This window comes from Sus scrofa, chromosome 3 (genome assembly GCF_000003025.6).
Source record: "Sus scrofa isolate TJ Tabasco breed Duroc chromosome 3, Sscrofa11.1, whole genome shotgun sequence".
Lineage (NCBI taxonomy): Eukaryota > Metazoa > Chordata > Mammalia > Artiodactyla > Suidae > Sus > Sus scrofa.
Genome location: NC_010445.4, coordinates 37,396,410 through 37,422,528, shown reverse-complemented (window position 1 = coordinate 37,422,528; position 26,119 = coordinate 37,396,410). Strand labels below are relative to the sequence as shown.

The 26,119-nt window shown below is 53.8% G+C and overlaps 1 protein-coding gene across 1 annotated transcript in view; it reads left to right on the top strand.

The window, feature by feature from the left end:
- Positions 1-25,419, top strand: part of SEC14L5 (SEC14 like lipid binding 5) — a 46,019-nt gene extending 20,600 nt beyond the window's left edge. The window contains exons 5-16 of the mRNA XM_003124623.4: positions 638-766; positions 1,572-1,764; positions 4,750-4,862; positions 7,173-7,362; positions 9,037-9,125; positions 9,211-9,281; positions 11,030-11,201; positions 15,201-15,335; positions 16,052-16,186; positions 16,885-17,112; positions 18,103-18,281; positions 21,316-25,419. Of these exons, the coding sequence (XP_003124671.1) occupies positions 638-766; positions 1,572-1,764; positions 4,750-4,862; positions 7,173-7,362; positions 9,037-9,125; positions 9,211-9,281; positions 11,030-11,201; positions 15,201-15,335; positions 16,052-16,186; positions 16,885-17,112; positions 18,103-18,281; positions 21,316-21,427 (1,746 nt within the window). The 3' untranslated portion in view covers positions 21,428-25,419. The remainder of the gene's footprint in view (positions 1-637; positions 767-1,571; positions 1,765-4,749; positions 4,863-7,172; positions 7,363-9,036; positions 9,126-9,210; positions 9,282-11,029; positions 11,202-15,200; positions 15,336-16,051; positions 16,187-16,884; positions 17,113-18,102; positions 18,282-21,315) is intronic.

Genomic DNA, 26,119 nt, shown 5'->3' with positions numbered 1-26,119 from the left:
TGTGTCTGCCCATGGACATTGGAGAGGCGCTAAGCCTGGGTCTGCCTAGTAGCTCTGTCAGTGAAATTTATCTTTGCTTACATATATATGCATATTTGTTTGTAATTAAATATATGAAAATGCAGCATACATAATAATTTTTATTCTTTTTTGTCTGCCACCTGGCATATGGACTTCCCAGGCCAGGGATCAGATCCAAGCTGCCGCTGTGACCTACACTGAGGCCGTGGTGATGCTGATCCTTAACTCATTGTGCCAGGCCGGCAATCAAACCAGCTTGCTGGCATTGCAGAGATGCCACTGATCCTGCTGTGCCTCAGTGGGATCTCCAATGAACATTTTAATAATATGAAATATACTATGTATTATAATTTATTTATAATGAAATATTAAACATGTTATTTAAATGGATCATTATGTACGTATAACTTTTAAGAGCCAGGAATGTCAGACCCACTCTCTTCTGCACCTTCCTGAGAAGGCTCTCTGTTCTCTAGGCAGGGCCCCTTGGTACCGCTGCTGCCCTTGGGTGTTGCAGGCTGTGATGTGCTGCCCACTGCAAGCTCTGGCTGGGTCCAGGTCCCCAGGAGAGCCCCCCCACACTAAGGCTGTGTCACCACCCCTGCTTGGCTTTCAGGTCCACCCTGAGAACGAAGAGTGGACGTGCTTTGAGCAATCCGCCTCGCTCGACATCCGGTCCTTCTTTGGTTTCGAAAGCGCCTTGGAGAAGATCGCCATGAAGCAGTACACGGCCAACATCAAGAGGGTAAGAGGCCGGCTCCTTCTGTCACAGGGAGGAAGGTGTGCAGACCTTGGAGCCTGCAGACTCTGGATCTGCCACCCCGAGACCCTTAACCTTCCTTGGCCTTGGTCTCCTCATCTGTAGAATGAGTTTTCTAATCAAGGTCACATCACATGAGATAATGGATGGAAAGCACCAGAGTCATGGTCTAATGCTCCCAGGCTTGTACACTGAGCTCCCTGGACAGAGGGACACTTTGTGCTGTTTGGTTTAGAGACCTCAGGCCCGTCCCTGAGTAGAGGCCTCTTGCAGTGAAACGGGTGAATTTCATTTTAATAATATATTTTATCCACGTATTTCTTTCTTTCTCTTTCTTTTTTGTCTTTAGGGCCACACCCACGGCGGCATACGGAAGTTCCCAGGCTAGGGGTCAAATCCGAGCTGAAGCTGCTGGCCTATGGCACAGCCACAGCAACCTGGGATCTGCGATCTATACCACAACTCACGGCAACGCCGGATCCTTAACCCACTGAGCGAGGCCAGGGATTGAACCCTCATCCTCATGGATGTTAGTTGGGTTTGTTAGGCTGAGCCACAACGGGAACTCCTCCACATGTTTCAATGTAAAACTGACTCGGGGGCTATTTGATGTTCCTCGTTTGGTACTTGGTCTTGGACATCAGTGCGTCTTTGACTTTCCCAGCACGTTGCCACTTGGGCCGGCTGAATTTCAACCTCTCATAGCCTCATCAGGCTTTGGCCAGAGGGGGTGGGGCTGACCCCCAGGCTGTCCTCCATCGTCTCACGTGTCTGTCTCTCCCGCTTCCAGGGCAAAGAGGTGATCGAGCATTACCTGAAGGAGCTCATCTCCCAGGGCACCTCTCACATTCCCCGGTGGACGCCAGCCCCCGTCCCACAGGAGGACGCCCACCCTCAGGGTGGGCTGAGGGATCCTGGCTCCCTGGAGGTCTGCAGGCCTGGCAGCGCTGGGGGGCCCAGCACAGAGACAGTTGGTACTGAGGGTAGGTCACAGCAGCCCCCACTCTGGGCTGCAGAGGGCTTGCTCAGTCCCAGGGCAGGGGGTGGGGAAGTGGGGAGAGTGGCCGAGGATCCCCCTGGGGTCAGGACTCAGTGTCCTCGCTCTCCTGGCTGCTTTGCCTTCTCTGTGTTCTCAGCCAGAACTGACTTATTTCTAGATCCAGAATTGACTGATCTGGTGCCTCATGGCTGCCCTTTTCTCTGGTTTTATTACGGTGGTAAATTACGTGAGCAATGCATGATTGTGGGAGGAGAAAAATTCACACTGATCAGAAGAGGCAGGAAATAGGAAGTACTGCTTTTCCTTCCCTGGAGCTTACACCAGTTTTCCTGAAATGATCTAGGAGTAAATACATCCATAACATGCACACACGTGCATACATACATATGTAATCCACGCTGGATAACTGAGAGCGTATACACATTCCATTTGATATTTTTCTTTTTTTTTTTCTTTTCTTTTAATGGCCATACCCGAGGCATATGGAGGTTCCCAGGCTAAGGGTCAAATTGGAGCTACAGCTGCTGGCCTACACCACAGCCACCCCGATCCAAGCCACACCTGTGACCTACACCTCAGCTTGCAGCAACGATGAGTCCTTAACCCACTGAGTGAGGCTAGGGATCAACCAGCATTCTCACAGAGACTATGTCAAGTTCTTAACCTGCTAAGCCACAATGAGAACTCTTTTTTTTTTTTTTTTTTTGCCACCCCTGGCATGTGGAACTTCCCAGGCCAGAGACTGAACACAGACCACAGCAGTAACCAGAGCCACAGCAGTGACAATGACAAATCCTTAACCCACTGAGCACCGGAGAACTCTTTGTTGTTGTTGTTGCTATTTTAGGGCCTCACTCTTGGTGTATGGAGGTTTCCAGGCTACCGGTCAAATCGGAGCTGTAGCCACCAGCCACAGCCACAGCAACCCCAGATCCGAGCCAGGTCTGCAACCCACAACACAGCTCACGGCCACACCAGATCCTTAACCCACTGAGTGAGTTCAGGGATCAAACCCGCATCCTCATGGATCCTAATCAGGTTCGTTAACTGCTGAGCCACAAAGAGAACTCCCAGGGATTTCTTATTTTGCTTTTTTTTTCACTTACTAATGTTGCTTAAACAGCTTTTTGTCTCAGTGCATGTGTCTCAGCACTTGGCAGTATTTTGTGGTGTGGTTGCACCGTAACTTATTTCTTAATAAACATTTATTGGAGTTCCTGCTGTGGTGCAGAAGGTTAAGGATCCAGTGCTGTGTCTGTGGCGGCTCAGGTTGCTGGTGAGGCACAGGTTTGATCTCCTGCCAGGCACAGCGGGTTAAGAATCCAGTGCTGCCGCAGCTGTGGCACAGATTCGATCCCTGGCCTGGGAACTTCCATATGCTTCAGGGGCGGCCGGAAAAAGGAAAGAAAGAAAGAAAATGTTCAGAACATAACCTTAAAGGAAAAAACCTTGGATACAAAACTGCACACACCCCATGATTCCAGTTTTAACCACGTGCACTCATGCTCATGATCAATCTTTTCTCTTTGGGGCCGTGGAGTATAAGGGCTTGCCTGATGCAGACAGGCCACGCGACCAAAAAGACATCCGGGGCTGTGTTTCAGGAGAACAGAATTTGTTTGTTCAGCAAATATTCATGCTGCACCCACTGTGTGCACTAGCTGGCTGTCGTTGTATGTATGCTTTTAAACTATTCAAAAAAAATTTTTATTTTACAACCCTGCACTTCTCCTCCCCTTCTGTGCACACACTCAGCAGGTCGTGCCCCGGATCATCCCTATTTTATACCAGGCCTCCCCTTCCTTCTCCATCCGCACTGTCCACCAGCAGAGCGGTACTCAGGCTGGCTGGCAGGAGGCAGGGTCATGCCCCTGCCGGCCTGCTCTGAATCACTGAGCCTTTGTGCTGAGAAGGAGAAAGGGCCTCACATCTGCCTGGAGGCCGGAAGGAAGCTGGCATCTCCTGCTTCCCTTGTGTTTCCTCCCTCATCCCTCATTGCCCCTCCCCGTCTCCAGCATCGCTGCTCCTGACCACTCTGAGGTGTTTCGGGGGTCACAGCATCGGTCCTGCCTCTGCTGACCCCAGTGCCTAGTGACGCAGCTGGCATGACCACCAGCCCTTGGAGGGAGGCACCAGTCCTGCTGCTGGATGTTCAGACACTGTTTTCTTATGATGCCTTCTGCACACAAAGAATGGGCTATGCCCATAGGGGCTGCTCTCTGTGGACCATCTCCACCCACGGCCAAGATGCTGAAATGCTGAGACGCTGCACCATGTCAGCATCCGCCACCCCAGGAGTTAAGAGTGGGCAGCAGCAATTCAGCTTGGAGCCCCGCCTCTAAATGCCGGCACATGCTGGTCTCCAACTAACCAATTGTGGAGACGAGACTGAATGGTGGGAATGATCCATGCAGCTCCTGGGCTGTATTTTGGGGTCAGGGCTTTGTCTACCGAAAGCCTCATAACCCTCAAGGGGGCTGGGAGGTGGGAAGGCAAAAGGAACTGGTATTTATCCACTGCCAGCTTTATGCTGGGCACATGACATGCATTTACCCTTTGAAGTTAACAGAACTTCTCTTGGCCTCCGCTTTGTTGTCTCTAACGTGGGAACAACAGAGACACCCTCCTCCCCAGGGCTGTTGGGAGAACTTGCGAGATGATGCAAGTCAGCAGATATGAACTCGTATTGGTCTTGATCTTCAGAGGGTGGGAATTATCTTGATTCCTGAGGGTCAAAGGGACATACCAGTCACCACAGTGAGGTCCAGGCTTGCTTGAGTTTTGAGAACCGCCACAGAAATGGCTTGCAAACACTAGAAGCTTTGAAGACCAGTGGCTGTTTGGTGAAAGGGCCACCGTGCACTTTGAACTACGTTTCAGAATCGAGGTGACCAGTGAGGCCAGGGTGCCAGAAGGGGCAGACCATGCAGCATCTCCCTCTTGCCCTGAACCCCCTCTTCTCTTCCAGGAGACAAGCTGGACACAGATTACATTGAGAGGTGCCTGGGCCATCTCACACCCATGCAGGAGAGCTGTCTGATCCAGCTGCGGCACTGGTTGCAGGAGACCCACAAAGGCAAGGTGGGTCAGCGCCCGGGCTGCAGCTCCTGGGCCTCAGGCATGGCCCCAGGGGGATGAGGGGGATGAGGAGGTCTGTGTAACTAGCAAGGCTGGACACTTCTATTTTGCCTTCTTTTTAGTGTGTCCTGTCTCATGCATTCTTTTTTTTTGTCTTTGCCATTTCTTGGGCCGCTCCCGCGGCATTTGGAGGTTCCCAGGCTAGTGGCCCAATTGGAGCTGTAGCCACCGGCCTACGCCAGAGCCACAGCAATGCAGGATCCAAGCCGCGTCTGCAACCTACACCACAGCTCACGGCAACGCCGGATTGTTAACCCACTGAGCAAGGCCAGGGATCGAACCCGCAACCTCATGGTTCCCAGTCGGATTCGTTAACCACTGCGCCATGACGGGAGCTCCTCTCACGCATTCTCTTCGTACCACAGACAGCAGGGTTTCCATCCTCGGTGCTGCTGACATTTGAGGCTGGATGGTTCTTTCTTTTTTTTTATTTTTTGAGCTGTTATTATTATTTTTTTTCTTTTGGTGGCTCCCAAGGCGTGTGGAAATTTCCAGGCCAGGGATCAAACCCATGCCACAGCAGCAGCCCATAGCAGTGACAATGCCAGGTCCTTAAGGTGTTGTGCCGCTTGGGAACTCCCCAGAGGGTTCTTTACCGCGGGGTGTCCTGTGCTCTGTGGGGCGTTGAGCAGCCTCCCTTAGAGGCCAAGAGCTCTTCTTCCCCAGCTGTGACAACCAAAAATGGCTCCAGACATCATCAGTGTCCCCAGGGGAGCACTGTCACCTGAGCACAGACATAGCTCTGTGGCCCCACGTTCACAAAACCAGGCATAGAGTTCTTTTCTAAGAGATTTAAGGACTTCCAAGGGTAGACTGTTGAGTGCATGTGGACTCTGAAATCAAGGTGTCAGTGGGGGTGGTTCCCTCTGGAGGCTCCAAGGGGGAGTCTGTGCACCCCGCCTCGGCTTCTGATCGCCACCAGCAGTCCTTGGCTTGTGGCTGCATCACTCCAGTCTCTGCCTCCGCATTCACGTGGCATCTCCCCTCTTCATGTTCCGTGTCCCTGTCCAAATGTCCCTCTTAAAATAAGGACAAGAGGCATGGACGAGGGCGCCCCTAATCCAGAATGACCTCATCTTAACCAGTTATTTCTGCAAAGACCCTATTTCCAAATGGGTCACATCCAGAGGTTCTGGGTGGATGTAATTTGGAGGGGCCCCATGCAGCCCAGCACAGGGGACATTCACCCTGTCTCAGGGGGTGTCCCAAACAAGGCCTTAAATTCAGGACCTCTTGATTTGTCCTTTCTTTCTTTTTGTCTTTTTAAGGCCACACCAGCAGCATATGGAGGTTCCCAGGCTAGGGGTCGAATCAGAGCTGCAGTTGCCAGACTATACCACAACCACAGAAATGCAGGATCTGAGCCACATCTGCAACCTACACCATAGCTCATGGCAACGCCGGATCCTTAATCCAATGAGCAAGGCCAGGGATTGAACTGACATCCTCATGGAACTAGTTACCAGTTTGTAACCCACTGGGCCACATCGGGAACTCCTCCCTTGGTTCTTGTATCTGTTTATTTCTGCTTCGTTCCCTCAGACACACTTCCCTGCTGAGCTCGGATCTTGGCCGCCCATGGCCTTCAGTGCCACCTCTGCCTCTGTAGAAAAAGGGATTCATGCAGCTTTCTTTTTTTTTTTTTTTTTGTCTTTTTGCCTTTTCTAGGGCCGCTTCCCTCGGTATATGGAGGTTCCCAGGCTAGGGGTCAAATGGGAGCTGTAGCTGCCAGCCTACACCAGAGCCACAGCAACACAGGATCCGAGCTACGTCTGCGATCTACACCACAGCTCGAGGCAACGCCAGATCCTTAACCCACTGAGCAAGGCCAGGGATCAAACCCTCAACCTCATGGTTTCTAGTCGGATTCGTTAACCACTGCACCATGGGGGAACTACCACGCAGCTTTCTTCAGATTTAAAATTGTCTACATCCTGATTGGTCTGGCCTGGACTGTGTCCACCTGAGGCTATGGAAGTGGGGTCCTGCGATCAGCTATTCCAACTAAAGCCCTGGTTGGTGTTGGGGAGCAGCTCCCCAAGAGAAAGAGGTGCACCCCCAGCACAGGAGGAGGACAGTTGGCCCCCCAAGCTCACATGTTCACTGTAGTCCAGCCCTGACTGTGCTGTGGTTGAGTTTAAGGTCCTTTTCCCATCTGAGGGTTTTGCAGATAAGACAAGAGACCCACTTCCAGTCTTTGCTCCTGGGCTGGGGAATCCTGTGCAAAGGACTTTCTCCTCCTTCTCCCCGCAGATCCCTAAAGATGAGCACATCCTTCGGTTCCTGCGGGCTCGGGACTTCCACCTGGAGAGGGCCTGGGAGATGCTGTGCCAGTCGCTGAGCTGGCGAAAGCAGCACCAGGTGGACCTCCTCCTGCAGACGTGGCGGCCCCCTGCCCTCCTGCAGGAGTTCTACGCGGGGGGCTGGCACTACCAGGACATAGGTGCGACCCTCACCCACATGACATGAGTGCATCCTTGGGTCCCTGCCGAATGTGCTTTGAATGCCTCTTTTCATTTTAGGTTCTGATTTTTCCTTTTGGCTCTTCTGGGCATCTGGGGATGCCTTGGAGTGACAACCCAGCCGTGAAGGCAGAGCTGGGATAGATGTCTGGGCTTGAGACGAGATGTTTTTCCCAGGGATTGGGTCAACTCATCATTGCTTTCTGGCTGCAGGAACACTTCATTAATGTCTTGGGGCTACCGCAGCAAATGACCGCAAACTGAGCGGCTTAAAGCAACAGAAATTTAATCTCTGGTTGTTCTTGAGGCTAGAGGTCCCAAATCAAAAGGTCGGCAAGGCAGTGATCCCTCCCTCTGAAGGCTCTGGAGGAAAATCCTTCCTGCCTCTTCCAGCTTCCAGTGGCCCCAGGCATTCCTTGGCTTGTGGCCACATCACAGTCTCTGCCTCTGTCCTCCCATGGCCTTCCCCCTGTATTTGTGTGTCCTCTCTTCTTCTTATAAAGACCCCAGGTCACTGGATTTAGGACCAGCCCTGATCCAGCATGATTTCATTTTGAGATCTCTGACTAATCCCACCTGCAGAGAGCCTATTTCCAAATAAGGTCACATTCTTATTTGGACATGAATTGGGGGGCCCTTTTTAACCCACTACAGATATCATCCTTAGATTTTTTTTTTTTTTTTTTTTTTTTTTGTCTGCACCCAAGGCGTGCATGCGTTCCCAGGCCAGGGACTGAACCCACACCACAGCAGCGACAACGTTGGATCCTTAACTGTTAGGCTACCTGAGAACTTCCCATCTCTGGATTTTTTTTTTTTTTTAATGAAACTGCCATTGAAGCCAGCGCCTGTTTTGCTTTTCAATGTCCTTTAGTTAAAAATTCATGTATATTATTAGGGCGACTGCTTGACTCTCCTGAAGAACTGGTTGAAACACTTGCTTTCAATATACAGTCGATCTTTGCTATTCATGGATTCCGCATTTGTGAATTGGCCTACTCACTGAAATTAACTTGTAACCCCCAAATCAATATTGGGCACTTTCACAGTCCTTCATGGATGTGTGCAGAGTGATGAAAACCTGAGTCACCCAAATGAACACGGCCCTCTGCAGCTGAGGTTGAGTAAGTGTCCTTTTGCCTCCCTGCTTCAGCTCCTACTGTAAACATGTGTCCTTTCTGCAGCCTATTTAGTGATGCTTTTTTTTTTTTTCCCCACTTTTGGATTGCTCTTGCCCGGTGCAGAAGCACCACGTTGCCAAGTACAGGAAGGCTGTGATGCACCTTATGAAGAAGACAAGCTAAGCGCCATTCAGGCATGGGTTACAGTGTTGCTGGCCTCCTTCAGTGTCAGTGAATCAACAACATACATTAAATAAGGTGTCCTTAAGTAGAAACACATGCAAAACAAAGTTACCATTCATTGGTGACAAGAATGTCCTGACCGGAGGCTGGCAGGAACTTAACCTCTTACTCCCCCTAGAAACAGTGATTCTGTGCTCCCTAACTCAGTGGTATGACCTTAGAGAACATAACTACTGCAGATACGGCCCTAAAAAAACCATACATACAAACATACATACATACATACATCAAAATAAAAGTATGTAACTCTGTTTCCCTTCTGTCCCCACCTCGCTCGACCCCACCCCGAAGACGGCCGCCCGCTGTACATCCTGCGTCTGGGCCACATGGACACCAAGGGTTTGATGAAGGCTGTGGGGGAGGAGGTGTTGCTACAGCACGTGAGTTGGGGTCCCCAGAGCCTCCGGGCTGCCTGTGGCTGGAGCAGCCAAGTCCACGTTCGCCAGCACCTTCTCTGCCTTCCAGGTTCTTTCCGTCAACGAGGAAGGACAGAAGCGCTGTGAAGGGAACACGAAGCAGTTTGGCCGACCCATCAGGCAAGAACCCCGACGGGGGCAGCTCCACCCCCACCCCAACAGTAACAGCAGCCAAGGTTTACTGGGCACAGGTGCCATGCCAGGCAGCCTGCTAGACACTTTTCAGAGGTGCCCTCACCTGATTCTTAAAACAACCCTACGAGGCAGGGGCTCTTAGTATCCGTGTTCTTTGTGGACGAGGCTTGGAGTGGTGAGGTCATTCAAGGCTGCTGGCGGGGAAGGGGCAGAGTTGGCAAGTGAACCTGTTCCCGTCTGGCTGGGATTCAGGGACTTTCTCCCCATGCCATGCTGCCTCCCAGACTTGGCTTTTGGAGACCCACTCTCCCACCTGAGATCCACCTTGGCTGTCTCCCAGGCAGGTGGACCTTGAAGGTGCCACGGCACATCCAGGGACCCACTGCCCGTCTCTGGCTGCCCCAAACTTCTTTTCTTTTTTTCTTTTTTTTTTTTCGTCTTTTCTAGGGCCACTCCCACGGCATATGGAGATTCCCAGGCTAGGGGTTTAATCAGAGCTGTAGCCACCGGCCTACGTCAGAGCCACAGCAACAAGGGATCCGAGCCTCGTCTGCAACCTACACCACAGCTCATGGCAATGCCAGATCCTTAACCCAGTGAGAAAGGCCAGGGATCAAACCTGCAACTTCATGGTTCCTAGTTGGATTTGTTAACCACTGCGCCACGACGGGAACTCCCAAACTTCTATTCTTGCACTGCGTTTCCCATACCAATACTTAGAGTGTCACCGCCCCCAAAGGCACTAAGGCTTTCTGAGCTGTGGCTTCCTCTTCTCTAAACCCTTCCTAGGGCTTCTTTACAATTTCTCCAAAACAGTGACTTAAGAGGTGATGCAGACACGCACCCACAAAGCACTTCCTGTGCAGCAGGAACTCTCCCAAGCTCCTTGGTTCACGTCACCCTAAGCAATCTCGAAGGGAGGGACAGGCAGGACCTGGTACTGATGCTTTTCATCCCCAAATAGCCTGATCTTTGAGAGAATTAAGTTACTCTGCTATCTGGAGCTTTCCTAAAGGGGCAGCCAGTGGGTTTGGGGCAGGGAATCTATCAATCAGGGTCCTGGCCAGAAGCAGAATGCTCCCATATGGCTCAGGTGACAGGATGTCACAAAGGGGTCCTTGGAGCCGGTGGGCAAGGTGAAGTGAATGAAGCTGGATGGACAGGTTCCCAAGGACCAGCGGCTGCAGCAAAACGGTCATTTTCCCAATGAATTAGTTCTAATGACATGGAGGCACAGAGAGGTTAAAGTAGCCTAGCCACGGCCACACAGCACATGGCAGAGCTGGGACTGGAACCCAGACCATCTGGCAGTGGAGTGTGTGCTCTTAGCGCTTACGCTCTATTTAGCCACCAGCATCTTTTCAGCAATTAGCAGTAACAGCTGGCTTTGATGGAGCGCGTGCTCTGTGCCTGTCCTTGCAGAGAGCTTTCCACAGACCATCTCATTTAATCCTAACTATTGACGAGATGGGGACGGTGATTATCACAGGCCGTGTCTCATGGCTCAGGCAGGTGAATTTGGGTGCTCTGAACCTCTGAGCCATGTGGCCTCCCCATGGCGGCAGGATCCACAAGTGTGTCCTGCGGCCCCTGCCTCCTCCCCGGCTCCCAGTGCTGCTTTACTGAGCCTCCTTGTCCATCCCTGTCTGTGGGCCCCCTGGGCCCTCGAGGATGCTGCCGGGACCCTAGGATGCGGCTGGGCGAGGTGGAGTGAGGGGGCGTCTCTGCCGCAGCTCTTGGACCTGTCTGGTGGACCTGGAGGGGCTGAGCCTGCGGCACCTGTGGCGGCCGGGGGTGAAGGCGCTGCTGCGCATGATCGAGGTGGTGGAGGACAACTACCCCGAGACCCTGGGCCGGCTGCTCATCGTGCGAGCCCCCCGTGTCTTCCCCGTGCTCTGGACGCTGGTAAGAAAGAGCAGGAGCCCGGGATGGGAGGGGGTCCCATCGGTGATCGGCCCCACCCGCTTGTCATGTGCTGTTTCTTCTCAATGACGGCTTTTTTGAGATATGTCATAGCCCATAAAGTTCACCCTTGTCAAATGTAGAATTCAGTGGCTTTTTTTTTTGCATTTTAGGACCACACCTGCGGCATATGGAGGTTCCCAGGCTAGGAGTCTAATTGGAGCTACGGCTGCCAGCCTACACCACCGCCACAGCAACACAGGATCCAAGTCACACAACCTACACCACAGCTTATGGCCACACCAGATCCTTAACCCACTGAGCAAAGCCAGGGATCGAACCCACAACCTCATGGTTTCTAGTCAGATTTGTTTCTGTTGCGCCATGACGGGAACTCCATCAGTGGCTTTTAATGTAGTCACAGAGCTGTGCAACCACTACCCACATTTTCATCACCCCAACAAGGAAGCCCCGTCCCCATTAGCAGCCCCTACCCACTCCTCCCCCCAGCCCCTTGCAACCATGCCTCTTCTTTCTGTAGGGATTTGCCTGGTCTAGACATTTTTTTCTTTCTTTCCTTTTCTTTTCTTTTCTTTTTTTCTTTTCTTTTTTTTTTTTGGCCTTTTCTAGGGCCGCTTCCTGCGGCATATGGAGGTTCCCGGGCTAGGGGTCTAATTGGAGCTGTAGCCACCGGCCTACACCAGAGCAACAGCAACGCGGGATCCAAGCCGCGCCTGCAACCTACACCACAGCTCACGGTAACGCTGGATCCTTAACCCACTGAGCAAGGCCAGGGATCGAACCCGCAACCTCATGGTTCCTAGTCGAACTCTGCGTTAACCACTGCGCCACAAAGGGAACTCCTAGATATTTCATGTATGTGGAATCCTGTGGGGCTTTTTGAGTCTGATTTCTCTTACTTAGCATAATTTCAGGTTCACTCCTGTTGTACAATCAGTACTTCATTCCTTTTTATATGTGAATAATATTCCATCATGTGGATGGACCCCATGTTATATATTCACTGTTCAGCTTTGTAGACCCAAAAGCCATGCTTAGGATTCCACAGTGTTCCTGGGACTCCTGTGACCTGATTCTGAGGAGTGTTGGGATCCTGTGCTATAGGGATGTGAAAACTTTTTGCCCACAATTTATACTAAAAAACATACTTTAGGGAGTTCCTGTTGTGGCTCAGTGGGTCAAGAATCTGACTGGTATCCATGAGGATGAGGGTTTGATCCCTGGCCTTGCTCAGCACATCAAGAATCCAGTGTTGCCGTGAGCTGTGGTGTAGGTCTCAGACACTGCTCCGATCCTGCGTGGCTGTGGCTGTGACACAGGCCAGCAGCTACGGCTCCGATTCAGCCCCTGGCCTGGGAATTTCCACATCCTGCAGGTGTGGCCCAAAAAGAAAAAAAAAAAAAAAGAAAAGAAATACACTTTATGTTGCAACCTGGTCTCCTCGTGTGTGCACATGGCCTGGGTGTACACACATGTATGCATACACACACACACACACACACACACACACACACACACCCTGAAACAACAGATTTTCAAGTGATGGTTCTCGCTAACCATTTACAACATGCTTTGCTGTTCTCTTCTAGTTTATTCCAAACAGGCTACTCACAGCACCAAGGTGATTTCACAGCCACCACCAGGTTGTCGCTGGCAGTTGAAAAGCTCTGTCCTGAGGCCTTGCAGGCCAGGGCAGGGTGCCAGGCCCCCTCTGTCCTCCAGACTTGGGGTCAGCATCTTACCAGCCCTGGGGATTCGGTGCCTGGAAGCCTGAGAATCCCTGCTGTACTGAGAGGCTCAATCAGGAGGGAGATTTGAGCGTTGAGAGTTAAACGGGCTCTGTTTTAAAGCACCTACTGTGTGCCGGGCACCTGTCCCAGCTGCGGGGATGTAGTGTGTCTCCCCCTGTTTCCAGGGGGGTATGTTGGGAGAGAAACTCGATAGCACCACCCAAGAAACTGCTTCACAAAGCCCTGTAACAAGGGCAGGGGGCGTCCAGGATTATTGGGGAAGGAAGCCGGGCGGGGACAAGTGGGGGATAACTTAGACTGGGGAGCCGAGGGAGGTCCTGGCTGAGACCTGGGGAAGGAGCAGGAGGAAGGGTGTGGCGGGCAACCCACACAGCAAGGACAAAGGTCCAGAGGCAGGACCCAGCCGGGTGCTTCAGAGGGACTGAAAAACCCTGCAAGGTGGCCAGATGCTCAGGGGACAGTGCCTGCGAAGCCCAAGGTGGGACCTTGTCCTGGGGCAGCAGGGAGCCAAGGCAGGGCTGTGGGAGGAGAGGACGTGAGTAGACCTCTGGGACGGAAAGCTCCCTGGCTCCTGGGGCTGCCTCAAGGCTCTGACAGGGCTGGATTGGGGGGCAGGCGCTGCAGGAAGGACAGGCAGGACTTGCTACTGAGACGTTTTATCTCCAAGTGGCCTGATCTTTTTTTTTTTTTTTTTAGGCCCGCAGTTCTGGCATATGGAAGTTCCCAGGCTAGGGGTCAAATTGGAGCTACACCTGCTGGCCTACACCACAGCCATGCCAGATCTCCAACCCAGGGATCAAACCCGCATCTTCATGGATACTAGTCAGATTCATTTCCATTGCACCACAATGGGAACTCCTCCAAGTAGCCTGATCTTTGTGAAAATTAAATTTCTTTGCTGTTTGGAGATTTCCTAAGAAGATGCATGTTGGGTGGGGTGGGAGCCAGTCAGTCAGGGTCCTGGCTGGAAGCAGGATTCACCCACAGGGCTCCACTGGGTGGAGGGGTGACACAAAGGAACTCCTCACAGGGGTGTGGGCAGGATGGAGAGCCGCTGCCGTGAGCCCTGCCCACCCCAGGGCCACAGGGACAAGAGGCATGTCCTTGTTCTCAGAGCCCCAGGGGAGCTGGGACAGGTGAGGGTGGGGGCTGCTAGGGGCACTGGAGCAGGGAGGGACCAGGGGAAGAAGGTTCCCCTCCCATCTCCTGGTGCCATGTCCTCCTTGGCCACAGCAGATGGAAGCCAGCACAGGAAGCCAGGTTGCTGAGCCCACAGGGACCACCTCCTGGTGTGTAGGGTGGGGGCTGAAGGCGTGAGATCCACATAGGTAGGGTTTCTAGTTCCCAATCCATCTTTTGCTGGTGGCATCCCTTGCTGAGCTGGTTGGTGCTCTGCCACTCTAAGTGCCTGGCTATTGCCTGCCTCCCTTCACCAGCTACTTCCTGCATCAGATACCACCCCAGCATTAGGACACCGTGAAAAACCAGATTGACATGCAGCTTAGAGCTAGGTGTTGAAATCCTTTCCATCTGGAAATAAATAAAACATGGTCATCCACATGATGGAATATTATTCAGCCATGAAAAAGGAGTTCTGACTTGGGCTACCACATGGATGAACCCTGAAAACATGACCCTCAGTCAAAGGAGCCAGTCAAGAAAGGGCTCATACGCGTGATTCCTTTTTTTTTTTTTTTAGGGCCACACATGCAGCATATGGAAGTTCCCAGGCTAGGGATCTAATCGGAGCTGTAGCTGCCAGCCTATGCCGCAGCCACAGCAATGCAGGATCCGAGCTGAAACTGTGACCCACACCACAGCTCATGGCAACGCCAGATCCTTAACCCACTGAGCAAGGCCAGGGATCAAACCCGCATCCTTGTGGATACTAGTCGGGTTCTTAACCCACTGAGCCACAACAGGAACTCCTGTGTGATTCCTTTTCTATGAAATCTCCAGAATAGGAATCATAGAGACAGAAAACCCCAGAGAGCCAGCCTGGCGGTTTCCAGGAGCTGTGGGGAAAGGAGAGGGGACCGAATGCTAATGGGTCTGGGGTTTCCTTCTGAAGTGACAACAGTGCCTTGGAATTAGAGGTGATGGTTGCCCAAGAGAATGAACTCAAAGTCATCAAATTGCTCGCTTTAAAATGGTTAATTCTATGTTCTGTGAATTAGACCTCAATTAAAAAAAACCAACTTTGCATCTTGCCCCATCTCCCCCACATCAGATCAGCCCCTTCATCAACGAGAACACCAGGCAGAAGTTCCTCATCTACAGTGGCAGTAACTACCAGGGCCCCGGGGGCCTCGTGGACTACCTGGACAAAGACGTCATCCCCGACTTCCTGGGGGGCGAGTGCCTGGTGAGGCCCTGGTGCTCCTGGAGGGGCTGGGCTGCAGGGTGGAGGGAGGCTGGAGAAGAGCGGGCCGCTTTGTGCATGCTCTTACCTCGGCAGGGCCACGCTGGCTCTCTGGGGCAGAGCTAGTTTTAGAAGCTGCCCCAAAGAGAGGTAACTGCTCCCCAAAGAAGGGGCCTTCCTTTCAAACATAGTGAGTGAAGCAGAAGTTTCCTGGAAGCTCAGAAACCAAGCCAGTCAAAGGCTTACCCTTCTGTATCCCCATCCAGGACGTTGCTAGGCAGCAGTCAGAGTTTACCTGCTGGCTTTGCACCCTCTGCTGCAGGGGGAGGTGACGCAAATGTCCCAGTGGCCTGGACCCTGGAGCTGGTACCCAAAGGGCTTTATCGCCAACCGCTGCCACATGGCAGGGGACAACCAAGCAGCTGCTTCCAGGGGAGGGGGCCCCAGGCCCCTTTTATTGCCTCCCAGCTTCCATTGCCTCCTTATCTCATCTGAGTGCAGAAGGGCCGCCCCTATTCCTTCTCTAACGGAAATATCAAACAGCCAGCTCGTATGATTTCAACATTTCCTAGGAATTTTGCCAAGCTTGCCAGGTCTCTGCGGTTGTCAGGATATGTATGCATGTTCTAAGTACGACTCCAGGGGTCCCTGAGCACCTTTCCGTGGGTCAGCCAGGCCTAGCTGGGCCCCGACCTGTCCCTTATGTCTTTGTCCCCCAGTGTAACATCCCTGAAGGAGGGCTGGTCCCCAAGTCCCTCTATATGACAGAAGAGGACCAGGAGCACGAAGACCAGCTGCGGCAGTGGACAGAGACCTACCAGTCGGCCAGCGTGCTCCGCGGGTCCCCCCACGAGGTGCGGGGTCCCGGCCTGGGAGGGCCCGCTGGGCTGGGTGTCATCCTACATCAGGGATCCTGTAGCCGAGCTGGCAATGAGGGTTCCTGGGCCAGGGATTGGTAGAGGGTGTGTGCTCAGGAGAGATCTGTGAGGAGGCTGGGGGAGGATGAGCCTGCGGCAGGAGCTAAGCCACGAGGCGATTTTAGCCTTGGTCTGGCCCACCTGTGGGGGCTGACCTCTTTTTTGGGGGTGAGGGTCTTTTTAGGGCTGAACCCATGGCATGTGGAAGCTTCTAGGCTAAGGGTTGAACTGGAGCTGCAGCTGCTGGCCCACACCATGGCCACAGCAACACAGGACCCGAGCCCCGTGTGCGCCCTACGTACACCACAGCTCACAGCAACACTGGATGCCCAACCCACTAAGTAAAGCCAGGGACTGAACCTGCACCCTCACGGACACTAGCTGGGTTCCACTGAGCCACGACGGGGACTCCCTGAAGGGGGCTGCCCTTTTGTACCCTAACATTAGCCAGTCCTTGGCTCTGGGTCCTCCTGCAGTGGGGTGGAACCTCCAGAGGCGGGTTTGTCTGTTCAGAGCGATTCTTGGACTAGAGGCGGCTGGGAGCCCACACCCCCTGCAGCTGACCTCTCTGCCCCAGCCCCTTCCAGGCCGGGCGACCAGACCTCACCTGGCCCCTGTCACCTGTCCCCATGCAGGTTGTCGTGGAGATTGTGGAGAGAGAGTCAGTCATCACCTGGGACTTTGATATCTTGCGAGGGGACGTGCTGTTCAGTCTGTACCACGCCAAGCAGGCGCCCACGCTGGGCCCCCAGGAACCCGGGGCCAGGGCCGGCGGGCAGCAGACGGATAAAGGCCGGGCGCTGGGCGGAGACTACAGCCGGGTGGAGGCCCCCCTTGTCTGCCGGGAAGGAGACAGCATCCAGGTTCCAGTGCTTAGTTCATTATTCATTCATCACACGGACTGCGTGTCTGCTGTGTGCCAGGGTTCTGGGGACACAGCAGTGCACAGACCAGACCTGGTCCCTGCCCTGAGGGACCCTGTGGACTGTCGGGGGAAGGGACAGATTCTGGCAGGTCTACGGCCTGGGGCCCCAGGACCCCATCCTTAGAATCCCGAGATTTAGAATCAAAGATGCAGGTTGCCAGGCCCCTGTGGGCGTGGGGCCTGGCGCCCCCATCCCTCAGTCTCCGCCTGGTTTCTGATGCACAGTCTAGTTTCAGAACCGACACAGCAGAGAAACTGTGAGTCTGGGAACAGCCCTCAGACGTGTCACCAGAACAGGAGCCACCCTTGCTGAACCCTCATTCTCCACGAGGCTGGTGCTTGCAGGTCAAACATCACAGCACCCAAACTCACACACACACACACACACACACACACACACACACACACACACACACACACACACACACACACACACACGCGAGCACTGCAGATCTTACTGAAGGTTTCATAGGGGAATTGAGCAGACAGCAGTCACATCACACACCAGCACCCCTGCCCCCGGGTCCCACCAAACATCCAAAGTCACTCTTTTTATGACAACTAACACCCGCCTTTCTTGCTGTCCCCTGGCCCTCAACAAACTCCAGGCACCTTCAAGCTCTGACCCAAATCCCTCCCCAGGGAGGGAGGCGTCAATTTGCAGATCCCACTCAGTAGGACAGAAGCCCAACAAAATCCAGGCTTCTAATCAAATCCCACCTCTGTTGGCCTGCAGCCGCACCCCCAGACCTCACTGCCCCCAGTGAAGAGGGAGGCACTCAGCTGCCAGGGATGTGGGGTAACAGCAGAGAGGGGCAAGGATGGCTTTGGGGCACCCCAAAAGGAAGGGTTTGCTGGGGGACTGGTGCAGAAGGGGGCTCCAGTCCTCAGGCAGACCAGGGCCTCAGGCGTGGCTGCTGTGTTTCAGGGCTCCCACGTGACCCGGTGGCCTGGCGTCTACCTGCTCCAGTGGCAAATGCACAGCGCCCCCGGCCACGGGGCCTGCAGCCTCCCGGGCGTGGAGGACGTCCTGACGGCCCTGCAGAGCCCCGGCCCCAGGTGCAGACTCCTCTACTACTACGAGGTGCTGGCGTCCGAGGACTTCAGGTACCAGGGGCCGGGACTCCCCTCCAGGTCAGGCCCCCAGCATGCCCGAGGGCCCTTCCCTCCCAGCTGGGGCCGCTGGATTCACCTCCCAGACCTGCCCTTGAGCTTCCCACGGTGGGTGGCGTTAAACTTTCCAGGGGCTCAGCACCTTCTCGTGAGCAATCAGGCTGAATGCGAGGTCTGCCTCAGCCTCAGCTATAGAACTTTCTCTTCAAATGAGACCCCGACAGAAGCCCAATATACCAGATTGATGGGTTGGGAGTGAAGGGGAGCCCCCTTATTTGTAGCCTCCCTCCCCTAGAATTCCATGCACTAGGGTTTGGACTGCTCTAGAACATTCTCGAATAATGCCCCATAGACAACTCTCCCCAAGTGTTGCTGTCAGAGAGACAGAAATGCAATGGTTAAGACCTCCTACAGAGTTCCTGCCGTGGCTCAGCGGAAACAAATCCGACTAGGAACCATGAGGTTGCAGATTCGATCCTTGGCCTTGCTCAGGGGTTAAGGATCCGGCGTTGCCGTCAGCTGTGGTGTAGGTGTCAGACACAGCTTGGATCTGGCATTGCTGTGGCTGTGGTATAGACCGGCAGCTACAGCTCCAATTAGACCCCTAGCCTGGGAACCTCCATATGCCTCGGGTGTGGCCCTAGAAAAAGGACAAAAGACCAAAAAAACAAACCTCCTACAGAGTTTCCATCGTGGCTTAGTGCTAACGAACCCAACTAGTGTCCATGAGGACACAGGTTCAATCCCTGGCCTTACTCAGTGGATTAAGGATCCAACGTTGCCATGAGCTATAGCGTAGGTTGCAGACATGATTGAGGCTCCCATGTGGCTGTAAGCTGTGGTGCAGGCCAGAAGCTACAGCTCCAATTTGACCCCTAGCCTGGGAACTTCCATATGCCGTGGGTGTGGTCCTAAAAACACACACACACACACACACACACACAAAAGACAAAAGACAAAAAAAAAAAAAAAAAGACCTCCAGCACTTCCTGATTGCTGTGTGACCTCAGGCAAGTCACTTTACCTCTCTAAGTCCCAAATGGTAAATGGGGACCTGGGGAGCCCCTACGTCATGGGATTGTCCTGAGGATGAGATGGTTGGGGGGGGGGAGCCTGTGCTTCATCTGGGCATACAGTAAACATTTAATAGTGGTGTATTCCAGGCACTGTGTTTTATCTTTTAAAAACAAATGGGATGTTGCATCCTGCTTTTTTAATGTATCTGTGTTAGTTTCCTTCTAAAAATGACACTTTAAATTCTTCACCATAGAGTAAAATTTAGGCTCCAAGAGGGTGTTGCTTGTGGACCCCCGTCCCGCAGCCAGTGGAGAAAAGCTGGGCCAGCTTCTCTACTTCGTTTTTATTATTTTTATTTTTTGTCTTTTTCAGGGCTACACTGGCAGCATTTGGAAGTTCCTGGGCTGGGGGTAGAATTGGAGCTGCAGCTGCTGGCCTACACCACAGCCACAGCAGCGAGGAATCCGAGCCACACCTGCGACCTACACCACAGCTCACAGCAATGCCAGATCTTAACCCACTGAGGGAGGCCAGGGATGGAGCCCATGTCCTCATGGATCCTAGTCGAGTTTGTAACCAGCTAAGCCACAATGGGAACGCCTTGCTTCTCTACCTCAAAGAGAGACGCTGCCAGGTGTCACAGGGTGCAATGGTGCAATGTTCTCTTTGGGAAGGGGCCTTTTTTTTTTTTTTTTTTTTTGCCTCGGCCTACAGTGACTTGATGTGGGATCTCAAACCCCAGACCAGGGATTAAACCAGACTGCAGTGGTGAAAGTGCCACGTCAGAGCCACCAGACCACCAGGGAACTCCCAGAAGCAGCCTGTTTTGGCCAATGGGCCTCCGTGCAGGGGACAGAGACTGAGGCCCAGAGGGACACATGCATGTAGATGCTACTTGCCAGCCTGTCTGGTCTGGTCAGTTTGGGGAGACCCTTGACCACATCCTCAACAGAGAACCAGCTCAAGGCTATTTTGCTCAATGGGCAGGCTCTGGGCTGGCCCTGGGGGGATCAGACAGACAGGGTCTGCCATCACGGAGCAGGAGACCACGTGACCACACCCGGGCAGAGATGGATGCCAGGATTTATTCCAGCCTGGGGTCCTTGCCCAAGGTCACACTCCAGGAGGTGCCCAGAGGCCTTAACATGTGGTGCTATTAGAGCCCAGAACCAGGCCTGGCATAGGGTGAGCGGGGCTGTGGGTGAGGTGTCTGGGAAGTGACACTGGAGTTGAGTTCTAGGTGGTGTGCACACGGTCACCTGGGGGGGCTTTCAAAATGCAGACTCTGATTGTGCAGCTCTGGGGCGAGCCCGAGGAGTCTGCAGCTCTAATCAGCTCCAGGACATGCTGGTGCTGCTAGTCCCTGGACCACACTCTGAGTAGCTGGGCCCTGAGGCCTCACTGTCCAACTTGGGAGCTACTAGCCAAAGAGAGCAATTTAAACACAGCCATTAGAGTTCAGTAAAATTAAAAATTCAGTTCTTGGGTCACACTGGCCACATCCCGAGCGCCCAGAAGCCCCACCTGGTGACAGTCACGCTGGATGGTGGATATGAAACGTGTGCATCACTGCGGAAGTGTGAGCTCCTGAACAGCTCTGATCTGGAGTGAGTGCACTAGACTAGGCAGGCAGGAGAGAGAGGCTTTTGGCAGCAGGCACAGACATACAACCCCCAAGACAGGGAGGTGGGTGTCAGAGGAGCTGAAAGGAGGAAGGGGGTGAGGCTGGAGATGATGGGGTGTCCCCGGGCCATGCTGGGTCCTTGGGTCAGTGAAGCCCTGGGCCCTGCTTGGGGGGCAAAGGGGTGCAGGGAAATGGGCGTGGCTTCATTTCTCACCACACCTTCCCTCGCGTTTCCCTCTGCACCTGCCCTCTGTGCCTGGGGTGGTTACCAGCCTGTGGAAACAGCCCTGGGGCCTCATTTGCAGCATCACCAGCTTTCATACTACTGCCCGTGGCCCCAGGGCTGTGTCCCCACCAGGAGGCAACGTGTGTGCCCTTCCTCCCCAGGGGCTCCATGTCCAGCCTGGAATCCTGCACCAGCCGCTTCTCCCAGCTCAGCGCCGCCACCTCCTCCTCCTCCTCCGGCCACTCCCACAGCAGCTCCCTGGTCTCCAGATAGCCAGGCCTGAGCCGTGCGGGGAAGCTGGCTCCCCTCCCACATCCGCAAGCGTCCATGAGGCCTTGGGACCATGTGGGATGCAGCCGTGGGTCTGGACACTGCCAAAGTCGGGGTGTCTGGAGCTCCATGGGCTCTTCAGGTTGTGAGGACAGAAGCATCTACAGGCTCCGTGTAGGAAAAGCCAAGTGGTGGGTTGACCATGTTTGGGCCTGGGGGCTTGGGGATGTCATCAGGCTCAGTGCCCCCTCCATCTCTGGCTCTGCTCCCTGGGGTGGCCTCCTTCTCAGGGGCCTTCACTATGTAGGGGACCCCATCGCCAGGAGGCTTCCTCCCTCCCTCCCTCCCCCAGCTCAGCTGCAGAAGAGCATCTGTCTCCTGGCAAAGTCTCATCCAACCTCCCAGAATTGAGCCTCACCATTTGCTTGGGTCCCAGGCTGGCCCCTGAACCAACCACAGTTGCCAGGGGATGGAGAACATGGATTGGCCTGCAGGGCCTGTGTCCAACCTGGACCAATCACTGTGCAGAGAGGGCCTGGATCACAGGCGTGTCCCTGGAGCCAAACATCTGGTCTGAAAAGCACAAGGGTGGGGTGCTTCTGAGACTACTTGGGATACCCCCATGAGAAGCAGAAATGATGGGGTTCACCATAGCATCTAATCCCACAGCCATGCCCTGGGACCCAAAATATGCCCGTGAACAGTTATATGAGTCACAGGCTCCACGTTCTATGTGGAGCCACCCACTCTGGACTTGAAATTCATTTATCCCGGGAAGGCCTAACCCTGACCACCCCTGACTGGAAGAGGGTGGGAAGGCCTAGGGTCTCTGTTGAGTTCTAGGCAGTGATGAGGCAGCTTTATACTCTCTGGAGGTCCCTTTCTCTCCTGGGAATCTGTTTAATTATGACTGTTCTGGTTGTAAGTCACCTCCCAGTGGCTTGAACAAAAAAGGATGACCAGTTATGGGTGCTGTCTAGGAGGTCTTGCTTCAGGCAAGGCTGGATCCAGGCTCTCAGCATGGCATCAGGACTCCTCTGTGGGATAGGGGTTATGACTTTGCTGCAGCTGCTCTGGGGCAAATCTGACCCTCAGAACCAGCTCCAATACTGAAAGACGTGCCCCAAGTTCCTACATTGGAGGGACGCGGGTCTCCCTGGAGCCTGAGGACATTTCTCCTTTCATTTCCTGGGCCTCCAAAAAAAAAAACAGGTCAGAGGTCACCACTGGCAGCCTGCAGTGTAATCTGGCCTGCTTTTAGTGTTTTCGTTTTTTGCATCAACAAAAGGTTTTTTTTTTTTTTTTTTTTTTTGGTCTTTTGTCTTTTTTTGTTGTTGTTGCTATTTCTTGGGCCGCTCCCGCGGCATATGGAGGTTCCCAGGCTAGGGGTTGAATCGGAGCTGTAGCCACAGGCCTACGCCAGAGCCACAGCAACGCAAGATCCGAGCTGCGTCTGCAACCTACACCACAGCTCACGGCAACGCCGGATCGTTAACCCACTGAGCAAGGGCAGGGACCGAACCCGCAACCTCATGGTTCCTAGTCGGATTCGTTAACCACTGCACCACGACGGGAACTCCAACAAAAGGTTTAAAAACTGGGGGATTCCTCAATTCCAGTTCTCTTGTGGCACAGGAGGTAGGGGATCTGGCATTGTCACTGCAGCGGCTAGGGTCGTTGCCGTGGCATGGGTTCGATCCTTGGCCCAGGAACTTCTGTATGCTGCAGGCATAGCCAAAAAGGGGGGGAGGGGCTTCCACACAGAAATCAGGATTTCTGGCTTCCCTAAGGCATAAAGGAGTGCTGGCAAAAACAGAGCCATCACTGCTGTGTGAAGGGAACAGAGCTGTGCCCCTGGATGGGGGCACCCCAGCCCCCACCCTTCTCTATCGACCTACTCCCGCCCCCTCCGGGCCACCTTATCTTGCCTTATCTGCCTGGCAGGGACCTCACTGACATTGCCCCGCAGTCCGGGATCGAGAGGCTCAGGCTTACTCTTCTCTCGCAGCTTTGTTTATGGCTGGGGTCACCCCTGGCTGACACCCAGAATCCCTGGACCTCGCCCGGGGGTGGGTTCACAACCACAGGGATTGTCACCTCCATGCGGCTTGGCACGATGGGGCAAGAACCTATTTCCATGCCGCCCCCAACCCAAACCTAGAGCAGAGGGAGGGCGCTGTCCTCTGAGACACCCTCTTCCCCGCGGGGAGGGAGCCTCGCCCACCGCCCACCGCAGTGGTGTCTGGTCTGCATCTCAGGTATAGGAACAAAACCCCCAACTCTGCATCAAGGTGTGCATGTTCTCGAGGGAGGGAGAGAGGGAGGAAGGCTGGAGATAGCCTCAAAACCAACGGCTCCCGTGTCACTGACACTTACTGCCGAGAGCACCTCGCAATATTTTCAACCACCTTAGGTCAATTTCTGTCTTGTCTCTACAAACTAGAAGTGTTCTGGTGTAGGCTGCCCTGGCACGCCCTGCACACTTAGTGCCCAGGACCAGCACTCCCTGAAGGATGGAGAAGCCTTCCCTTGGCTTGGGCTTATACATGGCTTGTGACAACCGGATCCTGGATCTGCTGGTTGCAGGGACCAGGGTCTGCCCTCAGCAGCCCAGACTTAATGGCAGCTGTGAGGAGCCCCAGGCCTCTACTTGAGAGCGCTTGCTCCCTATCTCCCTAGGGAAAACCCCAGTGCAAACAGGCTTAAGCAACAAAGAGAACCCCCGGCTCCTGGAACTGGGAAGGCTGAAGGTGGGGCTTGCTCCAGGTATGGCTGCATCCAGGAGTCCAGGGTTTTCAGGCTCCTGTGCTCATCCTTAACCTCACTCAGGCCTCTTGGCTCTATGTCATCTTGTGCGCTGGCCTTGTCCCCTCCTCCATCTGGAAGGAAGGTGGCTGAGGGCAGCCCCTAACCTACAACCACAGGGTTCTCAGTCTCTAAGGCAGAAAAGAGACCCTTTCCATCTCAAATCCCAGGGAAAGCTCTGCGCAGTCACGCGCTCACTCCTGTGGCTCACTCCATACTGGCGAAGGGGCCAGGGCCCTGTGATCGACATTTCCTCTAGAATTAACCGTGGGGTCGGGGAGGGCCAGCCACCCAGTGGCCAAGGGGAACTGGGCCCCAGGAGCATCAGACGGTCACAGAGGAGTCCGCTATGGTCCTCCTCCTGGGGGCCCGGGAGCCCACGTTGGCGCATCATTATCAACAGCCCTTCTTCCTACCTTTGGGAGGCGTGGGATTAAAAGCCTGCCAAGCCATGGCTTCTAAACTGGCCCAGACCCAAGGGCTGGGAGCTTCTCGGCTTGGCTTCTTTCTCCATCTTGTTCATTAACCTAGTGTGGACCGGACAGAAACGGTCCACTAGCAATAAGGACCTGCCCAGACACTGGGTTTAGAAGCCTGGGTCTTAAAATTTAGTCAAGGTGGGGGTCAAACCCTAGCTGTGTGACCTCCAGCAGGTGACTTAACCTCTCTGTGCCTCAACATCCTCATCACCCTTAGGGGATAGCAGTGCCTACCTCATTCACTGGGTTGTAGTGGGACCGCCTGAGAGTGGCCGTAAAGTCCCCAGCCCAGCGCCCAGCACATGGAAGGTGCTCAGTAGGAGTTATTGGTTATTCTGATTGTCTCGCTTCTCATCCAAAGACTCAGAGGCCTTCCCAATAGGAGGCTCAGCACCACGGGCATCTGGGTAGCAGCAGGGGTCAGGATCCTATCTCCCTCCCACTTGCCCTTTGTAGCCACTCTTGCTCTCTGGGCACATCTACCCGTCGGAAGAGCATCATTCCAAATGCTGTTCCCCATGACTGGCTACAGAATATCCTTCCTACGGGTTGAAATAAAGGGCGTTTGAGACTTTTCCCCCTATGCTGCCTCTGGAATCTGCCCCCCTGTGAGATGAACGGATCACATGATTTCAGCCAGGAAATCATGACATGTCTTGTTCACCTGTTTGTTCCACCTGAAGCATTAAACGTTTTAGATTTGGATCGACCTCTTTCTGTTGTCACCCTTGAGATCTCCCTGGGTGTGTTCAAGAATTACTCGGCTGTGGTTTAAAAGACTCAAGAGCATGTTCAACAGCAGTGACGTCATTCTCAACGGGTTGCAGATTGGTTCTTAGGGCTGGGGAGGAGAGGTACAAAAATCACTTTTTTTTTTTTGCTTTTTTAGGGCTGCATCTGCCATGACATATGGAGGTTCCCAGGCTAGGGGTCCAATCGGAGCTACAGCTGCCAGCCTACATGACCACCACAGCCACGCCAGAGCCAAGCCACGTCTGCGACCGACACCACAGCTCACGGCAACGCCGGATCCTTAACCCACTGAGTGAGGCCAAGGATCGAACCTGCAACCTCATGGTTCCTAATCGGATTTGTTTCTGCTGCGCCATGATGGAAACTCCAGCTTCTGGGGACTCCTGGCATTCCTTGGCTTGTGGCCACATTACTCTGGGCTCTGCCTCAGTCCTCGTGGGTCTCCTCCTTTAGAAGGATATTAGGCATTGGGTTTAGAGCCCCACCCTGGCATACAGAAGTTCGAAGGCTAGGGGTCAAATGGTGGCAGCTGCCGACCTATGCCACAGCCACACCAGATTGGAGCCACATCTTCAGCAACCCTGAATCCTTAACCCACTGAGCGAGGCCAGGCAGCAAACCCACATCCTCATGGATCCTAGTCGTGTTCTTAATCGGC